Genomic DNA, 27,980 nt, shown 5'->3' on the forward strand with positions numbered 1-27,980 from the left:
TAAATTGCTGTAAATGATAAAATTACAAATTACTATGGTGATTTAAAAAAAATCTAATTTATGAAGTTGAGAAAGCTTTGTTTTTAATCTGTGTTTGATACAACAAAATGTTTGATTAATAAATGAATTTTAAAAAATAAAAAATTAAACAACTTTGTTTTAACCACTTTTTTATTGGTACACTTTATCCAACCGGTTTCGACAAGAACCTTGTCATCATCGGGGTTTATGTACTAAATTCCAAAACATTGAAATACTCATAGTAAATTACCTTTCCTTACCAAAATCTTCCACGCACTCCATAAACCATATGAAAATATGATTTAAAAATATGACTTTAAAACTCCTAAATGTTGTTTTTATTGTGCATTGCGTAGCGAATAGCAAAAGTGTTTTATTTTATAAAGTTTATAAAATGTGCCACAAACTATCTGCGAAAAACATTCAAGAAATGACGAATGAATTAATCATTTCTGATATGAAACTTTTTAGGCGGTGAATTGGTAATCGATAGTTGGACAAGAGTTAGGTGAAATTTTCAGGACCCGTCACGTTTACTAGATACGTTTCATTTCCTCATTTTCAAACACCGTACAAAAGTGGTGGAGCTAAGTTTTTATAAAGCCATATGGATTATTTAATGAACAATATATAATTAACAATATTTTTTCCTAATTTATTTTCATATTTATTTTTCCAACACATACGAATTTCATCCAACACATACGATTTTTTTTCACTTAAGACTTAATTTGAGGTCCACCTTGGACGTGAGGTGGTTATCACGGTCAGCTACTGCGCTGAAGGTTCCAGGATCGATTTCTAAGATAATTGTATTTTTTCCATTGTAATATTTATTTACAACTGCTATCTGTAGCGAAAGACTCATCACCTTGTCTACAAATGATTGACTATCAAGATAACACTGCAGTAGTACAATGTTGTACCCCATGCAGATTGGGTACAAATATTGGTTAAAAAGAGGAATAAATAATACAAAAATAAAATAATTTCATAAATTGATTCACCATGCACTTTGTGGTAAAATCTATCTATTTATTAATTTATGTTTTGCTTGGTAAATGCAATTTTTTTTTGATGATACAAATGAAATAATGGTATTTACCAAATAAAACTTTAATTTAAAAATGAATGTTTAAAAATAACACATTTAATGAAAAAAAAATATGCCTGTCTTAAACATAAAATAACCATATTATTAGATTAAAACCAATATTTTTAGCTTTTCCACTTTATTTTTGTTTCGTCGTTACCAACATCTGTCATACCAACAGTCTGATGATGTCGGTAACGACGAAACCCAGTCGCTGGTCAAATAAAAATAAAGTGGAAAAGCTAAAAATATTGGTTTTAATCTAATAATATATTAAAAATGCAATTCCATCACAAAGTGTCAGTGGATAGTATAAATCTATTAAAATAACCATATTCGATAGTTTTTTTTTCATATTTATAATTATGTTACGAGATATTAAAAAATAAAAAAAATAGCAAAAGTTCTATAAATGCTGCAGTGACGTTAGCAGCTAAACATACTACCAACCCCTAACTAGAAAATAATACATTTTTAATAATGAACTAAGGTGATTAGGGTAGAGCCAGGGGTAAATATTCAAACATCTAATAGTAACATGGGTCGAATGAGAAATCGTTGGAGAGGTCTTTTCAAACCAAATTCTAATTAATTCTTTTTAATTATTTACCTAAACAGTAAAACATGTTTTTGTCGCCAAAGGAACGATGGACTCATACCATTAGTTTTGTTTGCCGTTAATTTATCTACGTCGTATTTCTATTTGCTGTAATGTGTCACGTTGTTCCATTTAAAAGTCTGCGGTGTTCCTCGAGGTGTTTTCTAGGATAACAATAAAAATATGTTTTCCAAAATGTTCTCAATTTTCAGGTTTGTTTTCTAATTCAGAAAAAAAACAGAGAAATAATAACAAAAAAATATCGTCGTAAATAAGGCTCAAACGTATCTCCTGTACTTTATATGATGTTTACATTTTATTTTCGAACCAATAAGTTTGGATTACCAAAACCTTATAAAATACGTAAAATTCATAAATTTTTAATTAAAAATTTTATTAAATAAAAATAATATTTCATCAAATTAAATACGCCACTAGCTTTTACTGAATATACGGTATTTAAAAATGATGCGGAATACATTGAAACACGTTTAAAAGTAGGTTTTAAGAAATAGTGGTAATTCAAGTACTTGTAATCTTTATTGTATAAATTTCTTCTTCCCAACTTTATCCTCATGGAATAGTGCATTGGGCACTGCACCATATCGATAAAATTTTTCTTGATTTTTACTTAAATTCTGGCGAGATGATCAATTCAGAGTCCAGTCCAGGGTAGTATAAAAAAAAAAAACTAACTAACCATCACGCCGCTTCCCCGCAGGGGTAGGCAGAGAGAATAGAACGCCACACCACTCTGTCTTTGCAAACATTCTTCGCCTCTTCCGCGTTCATGCATCTCCTCATACATACCCGCCGATTGTTACGACTACTAACTTGACCACATTCAAGTATTTGGCATACCTGATTGTGCCATGTTTTTCTCGGTCTTCCTCGGTCTTTCTCCAAGAAAAGTGTTAAAATAAATATATGTTTGAAAAATTTAAAATCAATATTGGATCTTTTCTGGAATAAAAAAAAAAACTTTCAGTACTGAAGAAAGCATGTGTGTCAAAAAGTGAAAATAAGTATACATATATTGGGCATTGAAAATATTTTTATACCTTTATAAATATGACTTTACCTTGTCAGTTTAAAATTATTCTTCTTTATACCCTCATTCACCCCCGATAGTGCACAGAGAAATGCATAAAATAAAAGCTGTGTTATCTTAATAATAAAACATACAGGAATGGTGATCAGCCCTTCGCTTTAGGTACCAGTCCAAGGTAATATAAATGTAGTATACAATTACTTTAGATTATTTCAATGCTTCAAAACATATTTATTTATTTTTTGTTTGAATTTTTTTTTTAACACTATTTTATCCTTAAAATACTTATGTGTCCTTTCTACAATCTGATAAGAGCCAAAACTCTAGACATTTCCTTCAAAAACTTGCGTTGTAATTTGAGAAATTTATAGGTTGAGGGGAAGTCATAAAATTGGGATGAGAAGCCTATTTGGTATCTGAAAAAAAAGAGTAAAAAACTACCCTTGTTTCATTATTTCTCTCATACCGAGTCAAGCCGGAGTCACGTTATTCTACTATATTACAATAACGTTTTAAAAAATCAACTGATCTTTATTTATGGAAAGGTTTTTGGATTTCTTTTTGTAAAAGGTTCATCGAGAAAGATACAAATTTCATACAAAATTGATTCTGAAAGACGCTTATCTAAGTTGAACAAAATGTGATTTATATTGGTTCTATCTTCTGGTTTGATTTTGTATCTATCGGTTATAGAATTTACTAAATATCTTAACAATAATTTTAGGGTGTCCAAATACTCGTTCACAAATCTGGGTTTTTTCCACATAGCAGCATTTATTTTAATATTCATTTGACATCTCAACATAGATGAAGAAGAATTTGGAAGTCTGGCTATTTACAAGGCTAACGACTTGGCACAGGCTAGTTAACCAGTGAATGTTAAATCTTAAGCCCTGTAAATACCCAGACGTACATACTCTTTTTCATCTTTGTTGAAAATTAGAACAAAATATTATTTTTATTTTTTATATTTATGTATTTTTTTTTGTTTGATTTTTGTTTGAATTTTGTATGAGTGAAGAAAGAACAAACAAATTTATGAGATGACTGTAATTCGAAATAGAAACAGAGGAAGACTGAAGAAAATGAAGTATGATCGCGTATTTCAAATGCTTAAATGTGGTCAGATCAAGAGTGGAAATAATTGTCGGTTTGTGTGAGGAGATGCATGAATGTGAGACCAAGATTGTATGCAAAGAGAGATTGGTGTGGTGTTTTATTCTCTCTGCCTACCCCCGTGAAAGCAGTGTGGTGGCAAGTTATTTAATGTATTAAAATTTCACAAATCGATTTACAGCAAGTTTCCAGCGAACTCTTTATTAAATATAAATAAAAGCGATAAATTAAATCAAATTATTCGGAAATCCTTAATGTCGAAAAGTTGGATCTCGGAGTTTGTTTGCAAGTTTGCATTAAGTAACCCTTATAATTTAACTAAAACTCCTCCCTTGAAGATTGAAGTGGTGATATTAGTTTTCATAGCACGCCCCTCGGCCAACTAACAAACTTCTTCCGGCAAATTATGCAGATTCTTAAATTCTTACTGCTTTCCTTTAAACTTGAAAAAAACAAACATTTGTTTTAAATATTAGTGGATTTTTTAATCCGTAGCTGGATTTTTTAATCCTTAGCCCGTGATTGGTAGTGTTGTATCATTTTATGAAAACAAGTAAAATAGTAAATATGAATATTGATTATTTAAAGAAAATTCAACACTTGTACACTACTACAAATTGAGTTTTATTTCATTACTTTTTTATTTATTTATTTTTCAAAACATATTACATACATAAGTCATATATACATATAATATTCCCGATGAGTAATTTCTATTTCTCCTTTAAGGACATGGGACTTAACAAGACTGGAACACAAATAATAAAGTTACAATTTTTTTTTTAACCAAAACTAATACATGGCATAATATCAAAACAATAAACAGGTATAATAAATAGGCATAAGAAGCATATTTCAAAGAAATAAATGAGAAAAACGTAAGAATCATATTTAAAATAAACAAATGAATAAATATAAAAAATGAGAAAATATAACAAATGAGAAAATATAAAAAAAACATAAGGTAAAAACAAAATAAATATTTAGTTAAAAATATGCCTCTTTTGCTGAGATATATTACATTTTCTGGGCATTTCGAAAACATGCACAACTGAAAATTGTCGATTTTTGATTTATGACGTTCTTGAAAGGAGTGAGCGATATATGTTTTAATATGACCCTGAACTAGTACCTGAAGCGCATCACCTTCCTTTCAAAATGATGTTTTTTTTAAGAAACGGTGCCCTATGCACCATAGTGTGTGGATAAGACATAAATAAATAAAACATAAATGAGTATTTTTTTTACTTATAAAACTTTGCAAGTTGTTTTATTTTTATCAAGCTAACGTAAAACAATTGATCATTAGCACGCTAACCCATTTTTTATAATTTATCATTAAGGGTTTTTTCCACCCCTTATTTTGTTTTATTTGGGTCGGAAAAATTAGGCGAACTTATAAGCCGGGAAAAGTATTACACAAAGCTTTTGAAAAGTAAAAGAAAAGAGAAAAATACGTGCGGCGTCTGTGAAAATATTCGGGAATGAGAAAACAAAATTAACTTGCAAAACATATTAAAATTTGTTTTTTCCAAGTTTTTACTAAGTATCCGCTGAGCTTTATTTATTTTTCCGGTACAAAATAATTTTTTACCCATTTTTCACAAGCTTAAACCCTCTTGAAATGGTAAATTAAAAAAACATATTTTTTACCAGTTATATTTATTTTTATTTTAACGACTACTTCAGACGCTTCCATCTTCCATCTTCATGATTTAATCAATAATTTTGTTATGTCTTACCGCAAAGTGAATTCTGAAACAATAAATAAAATGAGATCCTTTTGATTGATTTTTCTCATTATTTCTAGCTTAATTTATACATACAAAAATTAACTTGTATTCAACATTGATAATACAAAAATTTAAAGTGGCCTGATCGATTTGAACATTTATTTTTTATTTATTCGCCATCATAAATTAAATTTAAAAATTTGAACCACCCCAGGGTGGTTGAATTTCTGATGATAGAAAAATGAATTAAAACAGTCGAAAAAAATTAATACATTAATTAAAGTTTGGAAATTTTGTTAATTCATAGTAATAATTAGTACAAATAATCTGGGATTTTTTTCATGTGGGTAACGCGGTGAAACGGCGTTTTGGCACCTTTTTTCATGGAAAATATAAGTTTCTTATTATTATTTTTTAAAAATAAATAGACATATACTATTTATGTTTTTTTTATTATTTACATAATTATTAAAATTTCATACCATTTCTGTGAGCCTAAGCGGGTCATTACTAGAAATAGTAATCAAGTTTTTGTAGAGTGGATTTGAACCGAGAAACTCTGACTTAAGAGTTCGCGACACTAACCACGGGACCACAACCCGATACGTTTCAAATTCAATTCAACGAAACAATGTTTTCGCTTATGTAAATACAATCCATATTTATAAAATTTGTAAACATGATTTTTTGTGAGTTCCGGGACCTTTTTTGTTTTAAAAAAAAGCCCTTCAAATAATAATTCCAAAAATTCCCTGTCATGTTCTTAAGAGATGAATGAGAAGAAAAATGTGAATGTCATATTTATAAGATAATAAGAAATTCGATGAAAATGTAAGCAGAAACCTCTTACGTAACTCGTTTTAGTATTAAACCTGACGTAGTTTGGTAGTCCTCAGTGAGTTTGCATACTTCCATCTGACTATGTAAATTTTTGTCTCTTTTCTAAGGAGTAAATTGAAAATGCATGAAGCGACAGTTGAAAAAAGTTTATGGTTGTGACGTTAAAGTAATATGATGGTGCGTCATCCCCTGACAACGTGACGCATCACGCATTCAACACGTTATCCCCATGACACATATTTATATTGAGAAAATACAAATAATAAATTGAATAAACCATTTTAGAAATCCGATATGCTGGAGTTTTTATTCTTATTTTTCAATTTAGTTTTTAAAGAAATAACCCGAAAATAGTTATTTTTAAAAGCTTGTCTGCAGGTAGGATAGTAAGGATAGGGAAGTAAGATATGAAAATATTTCACAAACACCCAAATGTTTTCAACCAGAACAAATCTTTAATTTATATATAAAATAGCACTGGGTTACGTCTGATGATGTCGTTACAACAAAACCCGGTCGATGGTCAAATAAAATATATGTGGAACAAACTAAAATATAACAATAAAAAGTCGTTATTTATATAAAGTGCGGTTCCATTAAAAAATTCCAGGACAAAACATGAACTTTCTTGATTTTTTTTTCAAATAGTGGGAATCGAATCCGCGACGCCAGTTGGGTAGACGCAATCGAGCGTCTACCCAACTACGCCACGGCGCCTGTCGATATGTGTGTAAACTGTACCTGAACCGTAGTGCTGATCAACTTGCCTTCATAAAATTAACTATCAAGATAATACTGCATCGACACGATACAGTTCCCTTTGCACCATTAGGTGCTGATAAGGGTTAAAAGAAAAAACAGAGAAAAACATCGATGAATTTTCTAAAAAAAATCGAATAACATTTTTTCTTTTATTAGGGCGGGAATTCATTAATTACCCACAGTGCTTTTATGACTTCGAAAGCTGTTAAACCATTTGCGGGAAAATCTAGTTTAATTTCGTTTCTTTGAACCTGGAAAGTTTTTATTGCTGCGCGTTATAATTGAGCACAGGCTGAATAGTCGGAGAGCAGGAGAGTAGGAGAGTAGGAGAGTAGGAGAGTAGAAGAGGCGGAGAGCAACTTCGCAGTTTAAACTTTTCAAGAGTTGTTAAAGAGAATTGCACAATGCCCTGTTTCTGCACTCGTATTGCACATGAAATCAAATAGCCGGAATGCGGTTTGAAACTAACGTACTTGTTGCGGTCGGATGTTCCCAACTGACATACTCAAAACTAAACTTACATCTCAGTTTATACGTATGGTATTTAATTCAACTTTAATTTAAAATAATCGTTAATAACCACTTAAATATAATATTGTGTCAACTAGTTTTGGAAGCTACAGATGCTTCCATCTATGGGTTTGAATATAAACTATGTACCTTTATTTTTATCATCTCAAAAAGGATGAAGAAGAATATGGAAGTCTAGGCATTTACAGGGATTACGACCGTCATAGGCTTGTCTAAGTGATCACTTTACACACGTGTAACATTCACTAATTCTACCCATGATTGACAACCACACTCCTTTTTTTTGGAACTCATACATATATTGTTAATCTATAATGAGATGTTAAAATTTAAAAATAGCTCTTAAGTGGAGAATACCACTAAATTTTTGGAACTTCTAGATATTTTAATCAAAAATTTTATTTAGCAAAGATTCTTTTATTTGTACGTGAGGTCCGAATCCTAGTTATATTCACATACTTGAGAAAGGCTTGACAATATTTTCAATTTTGTATCATATGCTGACCAAAACACTTATCACCATATTACTCAGTATTAATCATAGGTAAAATGGTGAAAGTTACACGTGTGTAAAGTGATCACTCAACCAGCCTTGTAATTACTCAGACTCCCATATTCTTCTTCACCTATGTTGAGATGTCGACATACATCTTAACAACATTTTGAGTGTGTCCAAATAATTGTTTACAAATCTAGATTATCTCAAATTATTAGTTATTAATCATATTATTCCGATGTCGAAAAATAAAATATTAAAAAAAATAATAAATAGATCTCAATAAACAACAAAACTCGTAAGAAGGATATTTCTATTTATTACATATCTTCAAATCTTGCTATATGTCGTTACACAAAATTAAAAATTGACATTTTTTAAAAGTATGTTTTTCTCTTTTCACAGATGCCAACAGTACGTTGAGATCCATGTCAGAAAACTACATCGATTCTGACGAAGATGTCCTGTATCAAAAGGACGCATCTTTCTCAGCCGAATTGGATATGGCTCTTCTACCAGCCAAGGACGACAATACCACAACCAGAACAAATCCATCTTCAACCACCCAACCTACAATCACCTCATCAACAACACCCACAAGATATCTAAGCCCATTCGACTTCTTCAGCAACGGATTCAGTTTCATGCATAAAACGATACAAACCGATAAAAAACAGAATCAAACTCCACAAAAGAAAATAATCAAAACAAAACAAGAGGGCTTTGATCATCAGAGTATCAAAGGAACACCTCTTTTCACTAGAAATTACATCGTTTCCAATACTGTTGATCAAGAACGCTACACTACAAGAGAACCTAAGCAAAACATTGATAGTCAAGACCAAAGTGTTTTGTTGGAACCTGTAGTTGAAAGCATTAAAGAGGATTTGACCAAAACCAATGATCCATATAAATTTAAACTGTATAAGGAGTTGGAAGGTCTGAACAGTCTCAAAGCAGAAGGTTTGTCTTCTAAGGATATCGACATGATCGCGAATGCTGAATTGGACGGGGCGGCTAATAGGAAACCAATAAGGGAAGAAGATTTGACTCTTGTTACCACTACGCTAGGGCCAAGTTTGGAACAAAAAGTGAGTCTCGAAGTTTGTATATTTATTATATTTTTACACTAACATTTCTTGGTGGAACTGCATTTATATAATAAGAAAAAAACTATTTAGTTTTTTCCACATAGTTTTTTTTTCAACAGTGATGGAGTTTCGTCATTATTGACTTGTCCATGGCCGTTACCATATTCACTTGTCTGATAATATCATTAACGACGAAAATTAGCCACTGGTCAGTCACATAGGGAAAAAAAAACCACTGTTTTATTTGAATAAATGTAAACACAAGTTATTATTAAAAAAACAGCATTTATTAGTTATCAAGAAAATAGAGAAATTAATATAATTCATATTATTTAATGGAAAAGATGTTATCCCTTGACTTTTAAAACTTCTTTAACACGTTTTGGTAAGGAATCGACATGTTTTTTTTACAGTTTTCTGATATTTAATGGTCTTAAAAGTATGTATAGATTACAGTCTCAATCAGTTTCGTTTTGTTGTGCATCTGTTTTAAAAAGTCTAGCTTTAACATGAGACTATAGATTTTCTATAGAATTAACGTGCCATGAGTTTCCTGGCTACTCAAGTCATGATATATTTTTTTCCTTGAAATATTTTTTAAAAATGTTTTTCGAAAATATTTTATGGCACATTTTTTAAACTTAACAAAACTAGTTTGTTTTTAACCACTTTTAATTAGTTCTTTTCTTTAATCGGTTTCTATAAGAACCTTGTAATCATCGAGGTTAAACATGCGCTAAATTTAAAACATTTTATTATCCATAGTTAGATGAGTGGGTGAGATAGTGTATTGGCCAATTAATTTAAATTTGGGGAAAATATTAGCTGTTTTTTCAATATTTTTCCTATTCCAATTCCAAGAAATACAAGTCATAAATATTACACACCCCCATAGAAAAAAAATGTTCGCATTTCCTTTGAAATACTCTTAACAAGTATTCTTAATCGTTTTGTCTTTGAATACTACACAAGTATACTTTTGTATATTAAAATGATTCTCTGTCTAGGTGCCCCCCATGTCTACGAGTCGTCCCGGGCACACGGAGAGTGCCCCCCGCGCCCCCCGCGCCGGCTGCCCCCTCGGGAGGATGGGGGCTAATTGTGACAAAGGTAAGCCCCGCATTATTAACTTATCCAATTATTTCTGCAAAAACAGCGAGAACTTCTGCCTTGTAAGACCCCACGCAGACCTGGAGAATTCATCCCTTAAACCGATTTAATCATTTATTTCTTCAAAACTTTACATTTCCATGAAGATACTTGCATTTATAACTGTAAAGTATGCTTTATAAAATAAAACAACTTTGCAGGATCATTTTGGTTTGGTAAAATATATTATTAATGATCACCAAAATAATAAATCGATTTGATGCAGTGCCCTTTGCATAATTTGATGCCGATAGTGGTCAGAAGAATAATAAATAAATAGCAATTAGCTTTTATTTTAAAAAATGCTTTGATAATTTGTAAAAATCCAAATCGAAATATAATTTAATCTTGGAATGTGGTATACTAAAATATTACCAGCACGAAAAAGTGCTTCTGACGATTAATATATTTTTTTAATGCCAAAAATCTTTGTAAGGAAGAATGAAAATATTTTTGTAAATAATACTCACGACAGGCGTAAAACATTTTGATAAATTTGAATGATGACGTTCATATTTCAACGATAAAAGGGAAATGTTTTAAATGCAGTTTATTTAAATTAAAATTCGTCCTTTACCTTTTCTTTATTAAGATTGTTGTCTTACTTTTTGTAGCACAGTGTTGTTCGAGGTAATTCTTCGTTAAAATTTTCTCGTTTTACGAATGTTTAACATTTTATACCTGACATCAAGAATCTGAAATGAACCATTAATAAATATATATATATGATCTGTTCATATGCTTATTTGTCGGTGTCATATTTGATTAAAATGATTGATATGGCAGAAATCTTCATGAAATACATCAGATTTTTTGTAGATTTTTTCCTACATTATTTTGAATATAAGAGACGCTTGCCCATTAAATATTTAATTGCCTAATTTTTTGTATTTACATCACTCCTTAATGCAGCGAATCCGTCATTTTTTTAATAAATAAAAGTTAGTAATAATCAATATTATGTAATTTCAATATTACCATGGACTGGTACCTGAAGCGAAAAGCTGATCACCTTTCCTTCATGTGTAAACGATCAAGATAACACTGCGTTAATATGACACAGTGCCCTATGCACCATTGGGGTGCGGATAAGGGTTTTATTATATTTTATTATTAATAATTTAGGCACACTTATAGTATTTTTTCTTACATATTATATAGTATACAAACATGTCCATACATATATTATTAACATGTTATATTTAACCTTGACATTAACAACCATTTGAGTGGTGTATTTCTGCGCAGCTACATCACACAAAGTCCAACTTAATCCAATAGCTTGTTTCGGCTTTGTATTTCTGAATACCAGAATAACGAAATTAAACGTAACAGACTGTTCCAGGCACTGTGGCATAGTTACATTACACCCGTATGCATGATCCTTAGTAGAAACTGTAGGGGTCCTTTACCACCATTGATAGGGCATTACTGATGTAATGTACCATCAATATTAGGGTGAAACGATCGATTTATTGACTGCCTACTATTATTAGCAGAGAAGCAATTGTTGGTTATGTTAAGCTAGTGAATTAGTTTTCTAAATATTTTGAATGTGTACAAATCTTTGTTCGCAAATCTGAGTTTGTCTTTGTATTTGTGAACAAAGTTTTTAACGTACTGAAAATATTGTGAAAAAAAATTCTGGTCGAATCACGAGTTTCATAAAAAAATCAGATTTTGTTTTCAGGCGTCTCTTGGTATGGAAATAATTCAGGAAGAATCTAACACACATTTAATGACGATCTCTACTATTTTTATTTAATAATAATAAATTGAGTATTATGAAATGTGTTTTGATGCATTCCATATCATTTTGTGTGACAATAGATTTTAAGAAATAGTGGTATTTACCAAGTAAAACTTATGGATAGATATTATAACAAAGTGACCGAAGAATCAATTAATGATATTTAAAAAAAAACATAAAAAAACTCACTCAACTCCACCATAGATGATGCCCGAAACTCACATGTGAAAGGTATCAATCAAAGATTCTGAAATTTGAGTCGTGTGGTTAGCAATCATGGATATTTAAATATTAAAACACCCTATTCGTTATTTGCTGAATGTTTTTATGTACATTTGATTTTATTTTTATCTATCCTTGAATATGGCAAGGTGCTTACCGAAGTCGATTGGAAAATGTACTAAATATAATATTAAAGTGGTTAAAAACATTCGAGTTTTAGTTTAAGTTATTTCATAAAGTTAATAAAATGTGCCATTAAGTATAAGTAAAAAAAAACATTCAAGAAATAAAATGTTCAACGTCATTGAAAAGCAAAAGCTCATATATACAAACATACAAATAATACAATGTTTCAACAGCCTCCCTTTAGAAATTTAAAATATAAAAGACACAAACATTCTAAAAAAGAAACTAAACGCTCTCTATAAACAAATACAGACTATCCAATAGAAAACTTAACGAGGTGATTCCCTCGTACCGCATAAAAATATATATTACCAGTTATATTATTTTAAAATGAATAACATGATAATATCAACAACAGAAGAAAAAAGTCCCTCTCTAAGCAAAACTTCAGTCTCTTTTTTGGAGAGACTTACCGTAACTAAAATTATAAGATTGTATTAAGTAGAAATGTATGGAAATTGTATAAAATTGTTTACAAAAATTTAACTATGTTTAGTAAATAAAAAAGTCTTTTACTGCCAATAATCGATCGAAATACACTAGGTCCTAACGATTAAGGTTGGGATAACGATTATGAATATGGGGGTAAGTGTAACTTTTGTATTTCACGTAAAAGGGGATGGTGGTTCGAGCAATTGCTGAGCTTTTTATGTATGAAAATCGATGAGGTTATCGGACTGACAATGTGTTTTTACAGGGTGAGTTTTTCATTGTTGAAATATTGTTAAGAAAATGGTATCTGTACAATATCTCACGCCCATATGCGTCACAAATAACGTGAAAAATATATTTTTTCCGTTTTTATACTTCTCATCTTCTGTGACTATTGTCAACTATCTATGTGACCACTATCACTTGAGAGTAATTGTTCTTGTATTTTGTATACTAAAAGCATTGTTAACTTTAATAATAAATAATAAAACCCTTATCCGCACTCCAATGGTGATAGGGCACTGCGTCATATCAACGCAGTGTTATCTTGATCGTTTACATATGAAGGAAAGGTGATCAGCCCTCCGCTTCAGGTACCAGTCCAGGGTAATATTGAATAAATATCACAGTGAAAAAAATCACTTATATTTATTTAACCCCCCTTGGGAATCGAACCCGGGACCTCCAGAACGGTAGCCGAGAGTGCTGACCATTACACAACGTAGGCGGACAACTGTTTACTTTAATTGTTAACTTTAAGGTATGGTTGTATGACACTCTCCTTATCATTCATCGTTCAATTTGTGTAATACCACTTTAATAAACACTAATTCATGATTACCGGTTTCGGAATAATCATACCATCATCAGGTCATTAAAATAAAATTATTACGGTTTGACATTTGTACTAAAATAAAATTCTGCAAAAGAGAAAGAAGACAAATGAATCACAGTGGGAATATTTATAAAAGTGGACTTGAAGTTAAATTTAGTTGGTTATTTATAATGGGCACGACTTTATGGATTGCTTTACTTATTTTTAATTTTTTCTATCCTAGAGATCTAAGTAACGACCAATTTTATTTACAGGTTAAATTTCTATACCCGTTGATTTATAGAAATTTTGGTGTTCAGATATAAAGTTGTTCAATTGTAAAGATAAAGAAGATAAATTGAATAATTATTTTTTGGGTCAAGGGATCTTGCATCCCTTATGTCGCTGCGACCATATTAGGTCTATTGCGACCTCCCTCTGTATCACAGCTCACTGCCAAGACCTACGTGAGTCATGTAACTCACGACCTGTCTTAGTGGTAGGAGCTTCACCTTCTCGGAGTCCAGTAGAGGTCCTCCAAGGATGTGACTTCGTTTGTGAGCGAGTGCGTCACAATTGTAGAGAATGTGGATTGGCGTTTCGTTATCCTCCATACAAAATCTGCATACTGGGGAGTCATGAAGTGAGATTTTTGTCATTTTTTCAAATACAATCATTCTGGTGTTTATAAATTAAATTGTCTAGCCTTTTACATAAGAAAAACATCGCGTATATTCAATATCAGAATTAAAGAACATCTAAGGTGCCTTAATTATAATAATTTTTCTGAATTCTCTAATTATCTTATATTTAATTTAATGTAATTTTGATGTAAAAAATATTTATCCTATTTATATCCTTCCCTTCTTCTATTATTTTTTGACATCTCAACGTGGAGGAAGAAGTATATGAAAGTCTGGACATTTACGGGGGTAACGACCGTCATAGGCTGGTTTAGGTGATTTTTATTATATATTTTTTAAATATATATATATTTAAAATTAAACACTTGTATTATCATATAATGAGTTTCATTTTATTATACACCACTTGTTTCGAAAACTAACAGACGTTTTCAACTACAGATCACTAACTCTACCCATGATTGACAAACACACTTCTCAAATTATTGAAACTTCTACATATATTGATTAAACTCGAAACACAGTTCTTGAACTCAATAGACTTCACGAGAGACATCTGTGATAGGATAAGGCAAGTTTCTTGTTAAGCAGAAACTCTTTCATTTCTATGCGAGGCCCGAAGATTTTCTATTGTTGAAATATTGTTTAAAAAATTGTGATTTTTTTTATTCTGTTCATATCATTCTCTTCGTCTATGACTATCGTCAACTATCTATGTGAAAGAGGCGAAGATTGTTTGTAAAGGTTGTTATTTAAATTAGGTAGCATTATATTTTCTCCGTTTACCACTGCAGGAAGCGGAGTGACGTTTGGTTAGTTCTATTTGATATTTATACAAAAAATATGAATTTTATGATGTTTGTAATTATTTGAAACTTTATTGATAAATTGTAATATAAAATTAATATGTATACTTTTATATAACTAACTAACTAACTAACCATCACGCCGCTTTCCCGCAGGGGTAGGCAGAGAGAATAGAGCGCCACACCACTCTGTCCTTGCACACATTTTTCGCCTCTTCCACGTTCATGCATCTCCTCATACATACCCGCCGATTGTTACGACTCCTTACCTGACCACTTTCAAGTATTTGGCATACCTGATCGTGCCATGTTTTTCTCGGTCTTCCTCTACTTCTTTTCCCAATAACATTTGCCTCATCAATTTGTTTACTTATGTACTTTTATAATAATAAAATCAATAAATTATAAATAAATCATAAATTATTCGCCTCATAAATTTATGTACTTTTATATATATAAAAAAAAAACAATTACTAACTCTGAAATTTCGTTTTCAATTAAAGCAAGTGTCCATAAAAATGTTGCTTGGTCATCACGTTAAAATAAAGCTGTCCATTTTGTCGTATTAATTAATGAATAAAAAAAACGTTATAACTTTGGCGTAATTGAATACCATAGGGATGTAATAGACGGACCGCTTAAAAAAGTCCCTTAACAAGCGTTTCGATGCCGTCGCATTAACTTTCAAATTTACAGTCATCGGGTAATGAATCCGGGGGTCAGTTTTAAAGGGTTAATTTTGCACGTAACGCGCACCTTGGGAGCGTTTTTCGGGGTTAATAACTCACTCTGAATGCGGGGTGTATTTTCAAAAGTGAACGTGTCAACATTTTAATGACGCGACAGACATGAAATAATTAAACCCAGCTTGTTGTCCGACGAGCCCAGATTTCCCCCGAATAAACCCAACACTGCGTGCACACAAATGGGCACTTCCATCCGCGGTGGCTATTATTTTCGAATTTAGAGTACAATTTCCATTTCACGAATACAAGAGCGTTAGTGCTGTTTTATTTTCAGGGTTGCTCCAAATTAAATTATTTAGTTTTAAATGATAATAATTTTTGTTGTACAACATTTCGAGTGTTTCCAAACACTTGTTCACAAGTTTTTCATTCATATGATTATAATCTAGGATTCGGACATCACATGCTAATAAAAGAAGTTCTGCTCAATAGAAAGCTTCCTTTTATCTTAGTTTATGAGTTTAGAGTTATTAGATACTCTAATTTTCTTGTACAAATCGTTCAACATCCATAAAAAATACCATGAATTATTTGTGAATTAAAAAATGACAATTCATTTATGGAACAGATTGCTTCTTTGGTGCAACAATGGCGTAATTACACTTTTAGAAATATTAAAGGAGATCCCATGGCGCCATTTTACTCAATTCTACAATGACAATCGCACCATCTCGCAGCATTTCGCCACAAAATCAATTCTATCCATGTTTTTCCCGATGTAAATAGTCTTTCCGCACATTTTGACATATCGCTCACTCTTTTCAACAACGTCATATATCCAAAAACATGATTTTTCAGGAAATCATTTTTAAAGTTTAAAAATATAATATATTGTATTAAAAATATATATCAAGCCACTTTTTGAACTTTTTACTGTGCAACAGATCTTTTTAGGTAAAACCTGAAGGTTTTTTCTCCATTTGAAAAAAATTGAGGATTTAAAAAAATGAAACAATACCTTTTATTCAAAATACAAAAACTTCACTTTCTGCCCTGTAGCAGTTAAATATTAAGTTAAAAATATGCCACTTTTGTTAGGATATAGTACATTTTCAGGGGATTCCGAAAACATGCACACCTGAAAATTGACCATTTTTGATATATGACGTTGTTAAAGGAGTGAGCGATATTTTACTTGTTTAAAAAAAACGTTATAACGTCATCATTTGAACAAATGAGCGATATTTTCTAGCAAAATATTGGTTCAAAAATATGATTATTTTTTGAAGTCATGAATTCGATTACTTATTTTGATAATTGTAAAAAAAATGTATATTTTTTTTTGATAGCTATCCGCCTCTGTGGTGTTACGGTTAGCGTGTTTAGCTTCCGTGCTAGAGGTCCCGGGTTCGATTCCCAGGGGGGGTGAAAATAAATATAAGTGATTTTACACTGTAATATTTATTTAAAATTTAATATTTAATATCACCTTGCCTTCATTCATGCAATGATCAACACGAAACTACGTCAATTAGATGTAGTGCCCTATGCACCATTGGGTGCGGATAAGGGTAATAAGTATAAGTAATAAGTAAAAATAAAACTCTTGATGGCAACCCTGCCAGCACCTGGCTACCTCCAGTCCACTGGGAGTAGGGAGGGGGTCGGCTAATCGATACTTTCCGGCAGTTCTGTGCGTGTTGCCATACCTAAATAAAACCGATCCACTGGGGAACTCCTGCACAGACCTGGCCAGATAGAATTGTAATTTGGCGGATTTATTTCTAAATTTAAAATAAATTAATATTTTATTTCGGCGACAGGTATTCAACTGTTTATATATATACAGTGAAACCACTATCTATCGTTCCTCGAATAATCGTTTTCCCGGCTGTGTCGTTTATTTTTTCTACCCCGGATTCATTTCATACAAAAATAGATCGCATTAATTGTTTCTCTATCATCATTTTATCGCATTCGTCGTTTGAATTACGCTCCAAAATTGATATTTTTGACTATAAAAATTTAAAATAGTAATCAATTGTCTTTATTTTTTTTTAGTAAACCATTTTAAATACTTTTAATTGGTTTTATTGTCAATTTGCATAATAACCATTTCCATTTTTTTTGTATTTTTTTCTAAAATCAACTATTCTTGTGCAAATATGCAAAAAAGTACACTCGAGTTACTGGTATGTAATACAAATTGTTTCCCCGCATTCATAGTTTATTTCGATAGGTCCTTTGAAAAACGATAGATAGAGGTTTCACTGTATTAACTTTAAAATCTGAAAAGACTTGGCACGATCAGATCAATCAGAACCTAAAATCTGGCGGTGTCAAAAGTCTGCGCAATCGGAGGGCACGTATGACTAGATGTATGGATGTGAAGGAGGCGAAGAGTGTATGGCAGGGCAGAAGAGTGTGGCGTTCCATCCTTTCTGCCTATCCCTGCGGGGAAACGACGTGATGGTAGTAGTGGTACTAAAATCTGAAAGTGTTTTGAACTGAGGACAAAATCATGCTGTAATTTCTGCTTATTTATTGTAACTGCAGACAGTTGGTACAATTTCATTTGAAAATTTTAGGGTAATATGGGTATCCAAAATTGAACAAGGTTAATAGATTGAACTCTACTTGAAATTAAAAATTAGACTTTACGAACGTTAGAACTGAATTTATATTTACGTGGTATTGTACACGCATATATCGCTCACTCCTTTCAAGAACGTCATAAATCAAAAATCGTCAATTTTCAGTTGTACATGTTTTCGGAATGCCCAAAAAATGTACTATATCCCAGCAAAAGCGGCATATTTTTAACTTAATATTTACCCGCTACAGGGCAGAAAGTGTTGTTTTTGCATTTTGAAGAAAAGGTATTGTTAAATAGTTTTTTCAAATATACTAAATATTTTTCAAATGGAGAAAAAACCTTCAGCTTTTACCTAAAAAGATCTGTTGCACAGTAATAAGTTCAATAAGTGGCTTGATATTTATGTTTAATATATTGTATTATAATATTTAACACTAAAAACGCTCTCCTGAAAAATCAAGTATTTTGATTTATGACGTTCTTGAAAGGAGCGAGCGATATCATATGTGGAGGTCCTCATTAAAAAGTAACATTGCCAATATTGCACAAAAAGTCATATAAATGGAAATCTGTTTATTGTATTCTATCGAAATATTAATTAAAGTTACGACAAAACGTGACCAATTCTGTGTTAAACCAATATGAAATCACTAAATCTCACCAAAACGTAACAATTTTACAAACTAGAGTTCCCGATTACATAAAATCGTTTATAATGGAAATGTAACCTTTTGGTGAGGACCTCCACATATTATGTAATATGTACTTCAAAGATAACACATTCATCGTTATGTTTTCGTATAAATCCAGTTAACAAATTTATTTACCAAAAAACAGAATTACTGTTGTAAAGATGATAAAAAATATTCAGTAAAAGGAACGTTCTAGAAGTATTACGTTTACATTGTATTACTTCCCAGGTATATGGAAATAATATTACTGAAGAAATGACAGGTAAACTAAATATTACGCAGGCAAATATGTATTTAACGGACGTACGCTTATAACGCAATAATATTCGGCAGTAAAAATATGAAAGCTCGATCGGCGATTTTGATAGTAATTTTGAATAAATCCATAAAACACACTATAAAACATCAATAATTAAAGAAAACACTTCGTTTTTTACCACTTGAGTTTTATTATAGACTACATGTTTCAGAAGTTAAACTTCCATCATTCAGGTCTGTATAGTAACTAAAATATAAAATATAAAATTGTTCTATAAATAAGGAGAGGGGAAAGTAAGAGCTTATTAAGTACCTTATTTATAGAACAATTTTATATTTTATATTTTAGTTATTATACAGACCTGAATGATGGAAGTTTAACTTCTGAAACATGTAGTCTATAATAAAACTCAAGTGGTAAAAAACGAAGTGTTTTCTTTAATTATTGTAACATGTCTTACCACAAAGTTAATGCCGAAACAATAAATAAAATAAAACATCAATTTCAAAATGCTTTCAATCAATACTTTGTATTAATTTACCTTTTGTATCTACAAGAAACGTATTGTTTCTACATACTGCGGATGCTCGGCATCCTTTGAAATTTATATAAAAACAAATTATATTTATTGGTATCTCAACAAAGATGAAGAAGAATATGGATTTCTGGATATTTAACGGATAACGACCTATCATAAGCTGTTTTGAGTGATCACTTTATATACGTATACATTCATATGTCCGCCTCTGAAGTATTATGGTCAGCACGCTTGGCTACCATACTGGAGATCTCGTGTTTGATTCCCAGCGGGGGGGAAAAAAATAAAAGTTATTTTGTCACTCTAATATTTATTCAATATTACCTTGGACTGGTACCTAAAACGGAGGGCTGATCACCTTTCCTTTATGTGTTGACGATTGAAATAACACTGTGTTTATACGATGCAGTACCCTATGCACCACCGGCTATGAACGAGAGCTTGCAAAAGAAGAAGAAAAATCAATTTTGTCAGAAAATCAATCAGATTCAAGAAATTATAGCAAAGACGATATTTTTAATATCCAATGTTTAATTTAATTATTATCAGAAACCAAAATAATAATTGGAATCAACTCACTCATTTCAAACATTACAGCTAAAGAAAAGCACAAAAATATTTTCCCGAAATAAGTTACTTTGACCATTTAGATAAAATTAAATGTTGAATTTACGTTTGATAAATTTCCGCTGTCAGAGCTATGTAATTTTAAATTAAAGAAAGTTTTTTAGTATTTTAAATACGAAAAAAAGTAATTGGAGTCTTGGAATTATATATTTTTAAAGACTCTGGGTGAAATCCTAGTCGTGGGTAACTACATTTTAATTTCCCAGATGACTGTTCCTTTTAGCCTTTTCAAACATTGTGAAAAAACCAGTTTCTTTCAGCATTTTTTTGTTATCATTTGACCTGAAGATTGGTTTTTAAAAGCCCTTTAATTTCCTGTTGCAAATCCTTAACGAAGACATTGATTTAAATTAAGTGAAAAGAAAATGGGGCCAATGTAAAACTCTGGCTTTTACAGACGGACCGATGTTTTCCTTCACTTAGTAAATGGAAATAAGAGACGAAATAAAATCTTTGCGAGCCAAAAAAGGCTGGATGTCTTGATAATCTTTTAACATCGCAACTTTATGTCGGAAACTCTCCCTTCTTTAAAGAAAGGATTTTCTCAAGGCCCTAGAGTATAAGAGGCTTTATAATATCCAAGTGGTGAAAAAGAATACTTCAAAATATAAGTAATATTGTTATAACAAGTCTGAGAAATGAAATTCGAATAAAACGACAGATGTTGCTAATATATTGATTTAAATATCTTACGTGTTTTGTCAACGATATATATCGCCCACTCCTTTCAAGAACGTCATAAATCAAAAATCGTAAATTTTCAGTTGTGCATGTTTTCGGAATGCCCAGAAAATGTACTATATCCCAGCAAAACCGGCATATTTTTAACTTAATATTTACCCTCTATAGGGCAGAAAATGTTGCTTTTGCATTTTTAAGAAAAGGTGTTGTTTAATTATTTTTTTAAATAAACTAAAAAAATTTCAAATGGAGAAAAAATCTTCATGTTTTACTTAAAAAGATCTGTTGCGTAGTAAAAGTTCAATAAGTGGCTTGATATTTAATTTTAATACATTGTGTTATATTTTTAAACTTTAAAAACGTTCTCCTGAAAAATACAGTTTTTTGATTTATGACGTTCTTGAAAGGAGTGAGCGATATGTCATCAGCTTGTAATGATAAAAAAATTAATGTTTATTTTACTTAAGTATTTTCACTAAGAGTTCTAACATAATTCACATTTTCATTCATTGATTTGGCAGTGACTTTGTGGTAATATCTATCAATTTTATTAAAGTTTTGCGGTGTTTGAAAATGATGCATAAAAACATTAGATTTAAAGAAAAAGTTTACGTCTAGATTGGTTCAACGTATTTATTTTGTTGTGCTTAGGAAATATGTAGGTATAACTGACATAAAACCAATAACCAATGAATCGAAAATGCCAAGTTTATTTAGTTTATTTAAAATAGTTAAAATTTAAATCAAGATATCTAAATAATTGAAACTAAATTTATTCTTTATTATTTATTATTTTATGATAAAATATACAACATACGAAATGTGATTTTGTGTAGGTACACCACATGCTTTAATATGTACTGAAAACTAGAAATTTAATTAGTCTTATGCTTTTGTAATAATTCATTGTTTTAATTTTATGTATTTTCCGTTTATTTACTGAAACTACTTTTAATCGTATAAAAAATCATATCCTAACTTTATGAGTTAAACTGTTTACTTTAACCATGTGATATAATATTTTGTAAAAAGTGGTTACGGACTTTAATACTAAAAAAGTGGTATTTACCCAGTAACACTTCATATTGACTGACAAAAAGTCAGCTATCAATTATTCTTCAGGTTTTCAGAATTCAGTAATATTTTGTCGATTTTGAAATTCAGTTCTCCCAAAGTTCTTTTCAACTACGACGGGAAAAATTGATACTCTTCTGTTTTGGGAATTCCAAGAACTTTTCCGTAAAATATTTCAATATTGATTTCCCTTTTATTTAACTGTTCATACCTCGAGTGGATATTATATTTTGTCAAAATACAGGATGTACATAAACTGCAACTGGAGCAGTGTGATGGTTTCTTTGGTTTTAGTTGTTTTTACTTTAACTTAGTTTGTAAATACTACTATTTAAATCTTATTGTGACACGTGTTTCGATGCATTCCGCATCATTTTCAAAACCATATGGGTAGCTAATTCTAATTTTATAGTTAGGTTTTTGGGACGTTGAAGGTTGAAGAGGGGGTAGGAGCTGTTTCTTAATAATTAGTTATTTATAATTTATATTTGAAGCACCAACATTGCGATTTTCCATTTTATAATTAAAATGTAACTTCGATTTAAAATCACTGTAAATATTTTAATATAACTTAATTATAATGTCTACCGGTTTCGAAGCTAATCGCTTCTTTATCAAGACTGATTAATACTTAAACACTATCTACAACACAATATTCTAGTCATTATTATTAAGTAATAATTAAATATTTCCAGTGATTTTAAAACAAAGTTACATTTGAATTGTATATTCGTTATTTAGGTTTATTTATTATTTTTTATTTCTTACAAGTTATTTTACCACAAAATGACTGAAATTAATGAAATCAGTTTTGGTTTTTAAAGTTTAAAGCAGTTTTATCATTAAACTGTAAAAATATACCTTTTTTTAATGGGGCTTACATGATGAATTTACGAAATATCTAAAATACTAAACAGATTGTCTTTTCTTTGAACTTTTTAATATTCCTATACATTTTCACCATAATTTGGTTTTTATTATACCCGTATAATAGTATAACCGCATTAGAAACGGGCTATACGTATAAAATTATACACAGTATAAACGAGTTTCCTTATTTAATATCTTGAACAAGATTTATGATCTTTTCTGGGCAGAAGTTAACACAGAGAAATCTATAAATATTCCACGGGGCCTAGTTTATAGCATGAGGCATATTTTACAGGAATACAGGAGAAATGATCGGAGTGTTAAGTAGAGTAATGACTAATTCAGGTTTTTCACTCCAAATTGGACGTTTTAACAAAACAAATTGGACAAATCTCACAAAAAAGCCACCTTACCAATTAACTATCACCTTTTCAGCTACCCAAAGCGATGGCATAAGTAGATTTTTCATGTAATTTATATTTGAAGCACTAATTTTGTGATTTTACATTTTGTTATTAAGATATAACTTTGTTTTAAATTAAAGTTTTACTTGGTAAATACCACTTTTTCTTCAAATCTACTGTGATACGTGTTTCGATGCATTCCGCGTCATTTTCAATTACCGTATGTGAAGCTCATTCTAAGTTTTAGAGTTGGGTTATGGTCCCATGGTTAGTGTCGCGGACTTTTAAGTCAGAGTTATTCGGTTCGAACACACTCTACCACAATTTGATATCTATTTCTAATAATGAGCCGCTTAGGCTCAGAGAAATAGTTTGAAATTGAAGTATTTCTGTAAATAATAAAAAACACAAAAAATATATTTTCTTTAAAAATAAAATAAGTACTTCATCACAGTTGAAATAAACTATATGCGAAGTTAAAAAAATTCAAAAATAATAATAACAAAAAATTATAAAACCATAATACTGTTAATAAATAAAACATTTTTGAAAAACGAACCCAAGGGTGAAATGCCATATTTTAAACCTTTGCGGCATTAAGGGTAGAAACAAAAGCTTCCGACTGAAATCCATACATTTTTTATGAGGCTGCTCCCCAACTAGCAATGTATAAAGCAGGAAACTGCCTTATCGACACAATCTTATACTTGATTTATAATGAACGTGTAGCGATCATATTTTCCTGAAAATACTTTCTTCATTTTTCAGTATAAAATGAGGAAAAACTGTACGAAATGTGGCAGAGCGTGTTTACTGAAAGCGATTCACTATGTGAATAGCACATACATTTGTATGTATAAAAAGATGTTCGAATGTGGTTGACACATAATTTTATTTATAAAAAAGAATAGTGTGGCGTTCTATTTTCTCTGCCCCCCCCTACGGGGAAGCGGGGTGATAGTAATTTAGTTATTATTGTAGGTAAATGTTATTAAACTACTATTTAACTCACAATCACGTTTCTACAGATTTTTTTTTATTTTTCTTTAATAATATGTTTTAGAATGAGGATATTTATATAAAATGTTAATATCTCAAAAAAATTACAACAAAAAAAAAGTCTGGTGGGTATTTAAATGGTTTACGACTGGCAATAGGCTGATTTAAATAATTACTTTACACATTACATTTATTTAAAAAATAAATAATTTAAAAACAAACACTGATTTGAGTTTACTAATTTGTACAGTTAATTTTTGAAAAACAAAATAATCTAAATTCGTTAATATTTTTTCTTTTTGCATTATAAAAATACTGTGAAGATTAAATAGACTGAGGATCCTTACATGTCTTTACATTTCTAGGCACATAAGTAATAATTAGTGCTATCAAGTTAAATATTTTAAATAAAAATATGGAATACAAATTAAACGCAAAATCAATACTTATATGTATATGGCCTTCAATTAACACTTTTTTTCATATGCATGTTCTCGGCAGCAGCTATGGCTAAGTGTAGAAAGTTTTCAATTAGCTAAGACTTTTATGAAATGTATACGAGTATAAGACTTTCAGACTCTTTAAAAACATGATTTTTCCTTTTTTTAAAAATTTTACTTATTTTTTTTTTTACAAAAATAATAATAATATTAGTAAATAACCACTCACTGAGATTTTTATGTCTACCGGTTTCGAGACGTACCCGCCTCTTCGTCAGGACAATCACTACCAATGCCACCCTTCACCACCATTGCACCATTTACACACAAAATGTTTGACACATGCGATTTTTGGTCGACCCGAAACCCAATATGCACTAATTTTTTTCAGCACAAACATGCGTTACGAGCCAAGATAAAACATGCACTAGAGTTACATATTATTGAACCAGCTTATATACCCGTAGGATGAAAGGAGTGTGCGGGGTTTGAATTGGATATTGACGAATGTTCGTCAATATCCAATAAAAAAATCCGCAATTACTTAGTTGCCAACCCAATATTATTAAAATATTTGTAAAAAAATAAATAAGTAAAAATGACTAACCACAAAGTAAATGCTTTAAATATAATATTAATAATATTGATAATATTTCTTAAACTTTTTTTTTCATCTGTTATTTTATTCACAACATTTCGAGTGTACCCGAATATTGAGGGAATTCTCGCCAGCGGAACTCCATTCTTCAAACGGAAACGTATAAGTACGACATTGTCCCGAGACGTTCAGCAATTTCCGGTTTAACCCTTTCGTGCGTCACACCGATCGTGAATTGTCCCCATTCTGCAAAACGATTCGCGCTTTTCACACGTGACCCCACGCATCTCTCGGCATCAATGTTATTGCCCCAGAGGTCCGAATAGGCCCTATTTTTCCTCTGGAATCTCTCTCTTTCCTACGATTTCTTTGATCCATCGCAGCCCATAAAGTCGATGGCAAAGTGCGCACTTGCCCTATCTCCTCGACTCCAATCCGCACATTTGGAGAGATTTATTTATTTAAAATACAATCTACTGTACCTTTAATCTTTTTAGGGTAAATCCTACTACCTGTTCCACTTTCCAAGGATGTATGTCGTCGTGTTAAGGTGTAAACAAACATGTTAACTATATGTTGAGATGAAAGATCTATCTTTATTTATTTATAATAATAATAATAATAAAACCCTTATCCGCACCCAAATGGTGCATAGGACACTTCTTCATATGAACACAGTGTTATCTGGATCGTTTACACACGAAGAAAAGGTGATCAGCCCTCTGCTTCAGGTACCAGTCCAGGGTAATATTGAATAAATATTAAAGTGAAAAAATCACTTATATTTATTCGACCCCCTTGGGAATCGAACCCGGGACCTCGAACGGTAGCCTAGCGTGCTGACCATTACATTACGGAGGCGGACAACAGAAAATGACTAACTAATAAAACGTAAAATGTTCAGGAGGGCCATTTAAGTCTCTTTTGCTTGGCAAGAAAATAAACATCAATGCAGTTAGTCATTTTTAACAAGTCAATATATTAAACTTCCAAGTTTAAAATCCTTTTGGATTTTTTTCAGGGTAATACTAAGCTAGTAAGATATCAAATAGTCAATGATTACGTTTTTGTTAAAAATGCACTTGGTCACTTTTTCTGTATGACTACGATATTTATGTTATGTTCACCATCCTGCCCATTTTTAAACATCTGTATGTTATGTTCACCATTCTGCCCATTATTAAACATCGCACTAATTCTTAATGATCTATCAATATACATGAAATGTTGTTTGTTTTCTTTCACATGCTAGTTCTCTTTGATAGATTTTGGAAGTATGGCTGACGGTGGCGCCTTCATTTGTAAAATTTAACGAATGAATACACCTTGAACATGTTCGATTCCCCTGTAGATGCAGAATCAGAGTAAATTGATGTTTATCTCCCTCCAAACAAATCGTTTTATAGCTTTAGTCGTTGAGAAACCGGAACGAGATGAATGTTTGCAATTATTTTCTGTTCTTTCCTTTATATGTTAAGATAGTATTTACAGCATACACAGCATGTTCTAAAGCTCTTGTTAACGATACCACACTAGGTGTACGTTAATTTTAATTTAAAAATAAAGTTCTTGTATCAGATCAATTTCGAATTTATTAATGTAGACGAAATTAGTTCCGAGAACATCTGTAGTTTTCGAAACTTCTCGTGTTCGACGTTTATAAACGTAAAAGTGATCTTACACAAGTGTTTTATATTTTCATATTAAAATAATCATATTTTTTAACAAAATTAAATGGCAAATCAATAAATATTTTTTTTTTACAAAATCCTTATATCTCCTAAAGTTATACACCGATTGCCTTGAAATTTTGGCATAATGTTGTTTTTGAATATGCAGCTTTTTTTCTTATGTTTAACCAGTCTGAGCTCCAACAACGCGTGTCCATCTACAACTTGTATTTACTATTTTTAATAAAAGTTTTACTTTGTAAATACCACTATTTCATAAAATCTACTCCGTCACGTGTTTCTATGCATTCCGCATCATTTTCAAACAATACGGTGTTTGAAAATGACGCAGAATGCATAAAAACACGTGTCACAGTAGATTTTAAGAAATAGTGGTATTTACTATGCAAAACTTTAATTAAAAATGGATAGATTTTACCACAAAGTGACTGCCGGATCAATTGATGAAATTGTATTTACTAATTAAAACTAACAAACATCACATCGCTTC

At 30.9% G+C, this 27,980-nt stretch overlaps 1 protein-coding gene across 1 annotated transcript in view; it reads left to right on the top strand.

The window, feature by feature from the left end:
- The window catches only part of SP2353 (EGF like, fibronectin type III and laminin G domains protein pikachurin), a 189,563-nt gene that overhangs the window by 44,241 nt on the left and 117,342 nt on the right, over nt 1-27,980 (top strand). The window contains exons 4-5 of the mRNA XM_088271085.1: nt 8,647-9,332; nt 10,340-10,442. Of these exons, the coding sequence (XP_088127211.1) occupies nt 8,647-9,332; nt 10,340-10,442 (789 nt within the window). The remainder of the gene's footprint in view (nt 1-8,646; nt 9,333-10,339; nt 10,443-27,980) is intronic.

This window comes from Brachycentrus maculatus, unplaced genomic scaffold, assembly GCF_059751285.1.
Source record: "Brachycentrus maculatus isolate JH-2025_06_01 unplaced genomic scaffold, ASM5975128v1 h1tg000419l, whole genome shotgun sequence".
Taxonomy (NCBI): Eukaryota; Metazoa; Arthropoda; class Insecta; order Trichoptera; family Brachycentridae; genus Brachycentrus; species Brachycentrus maculatus.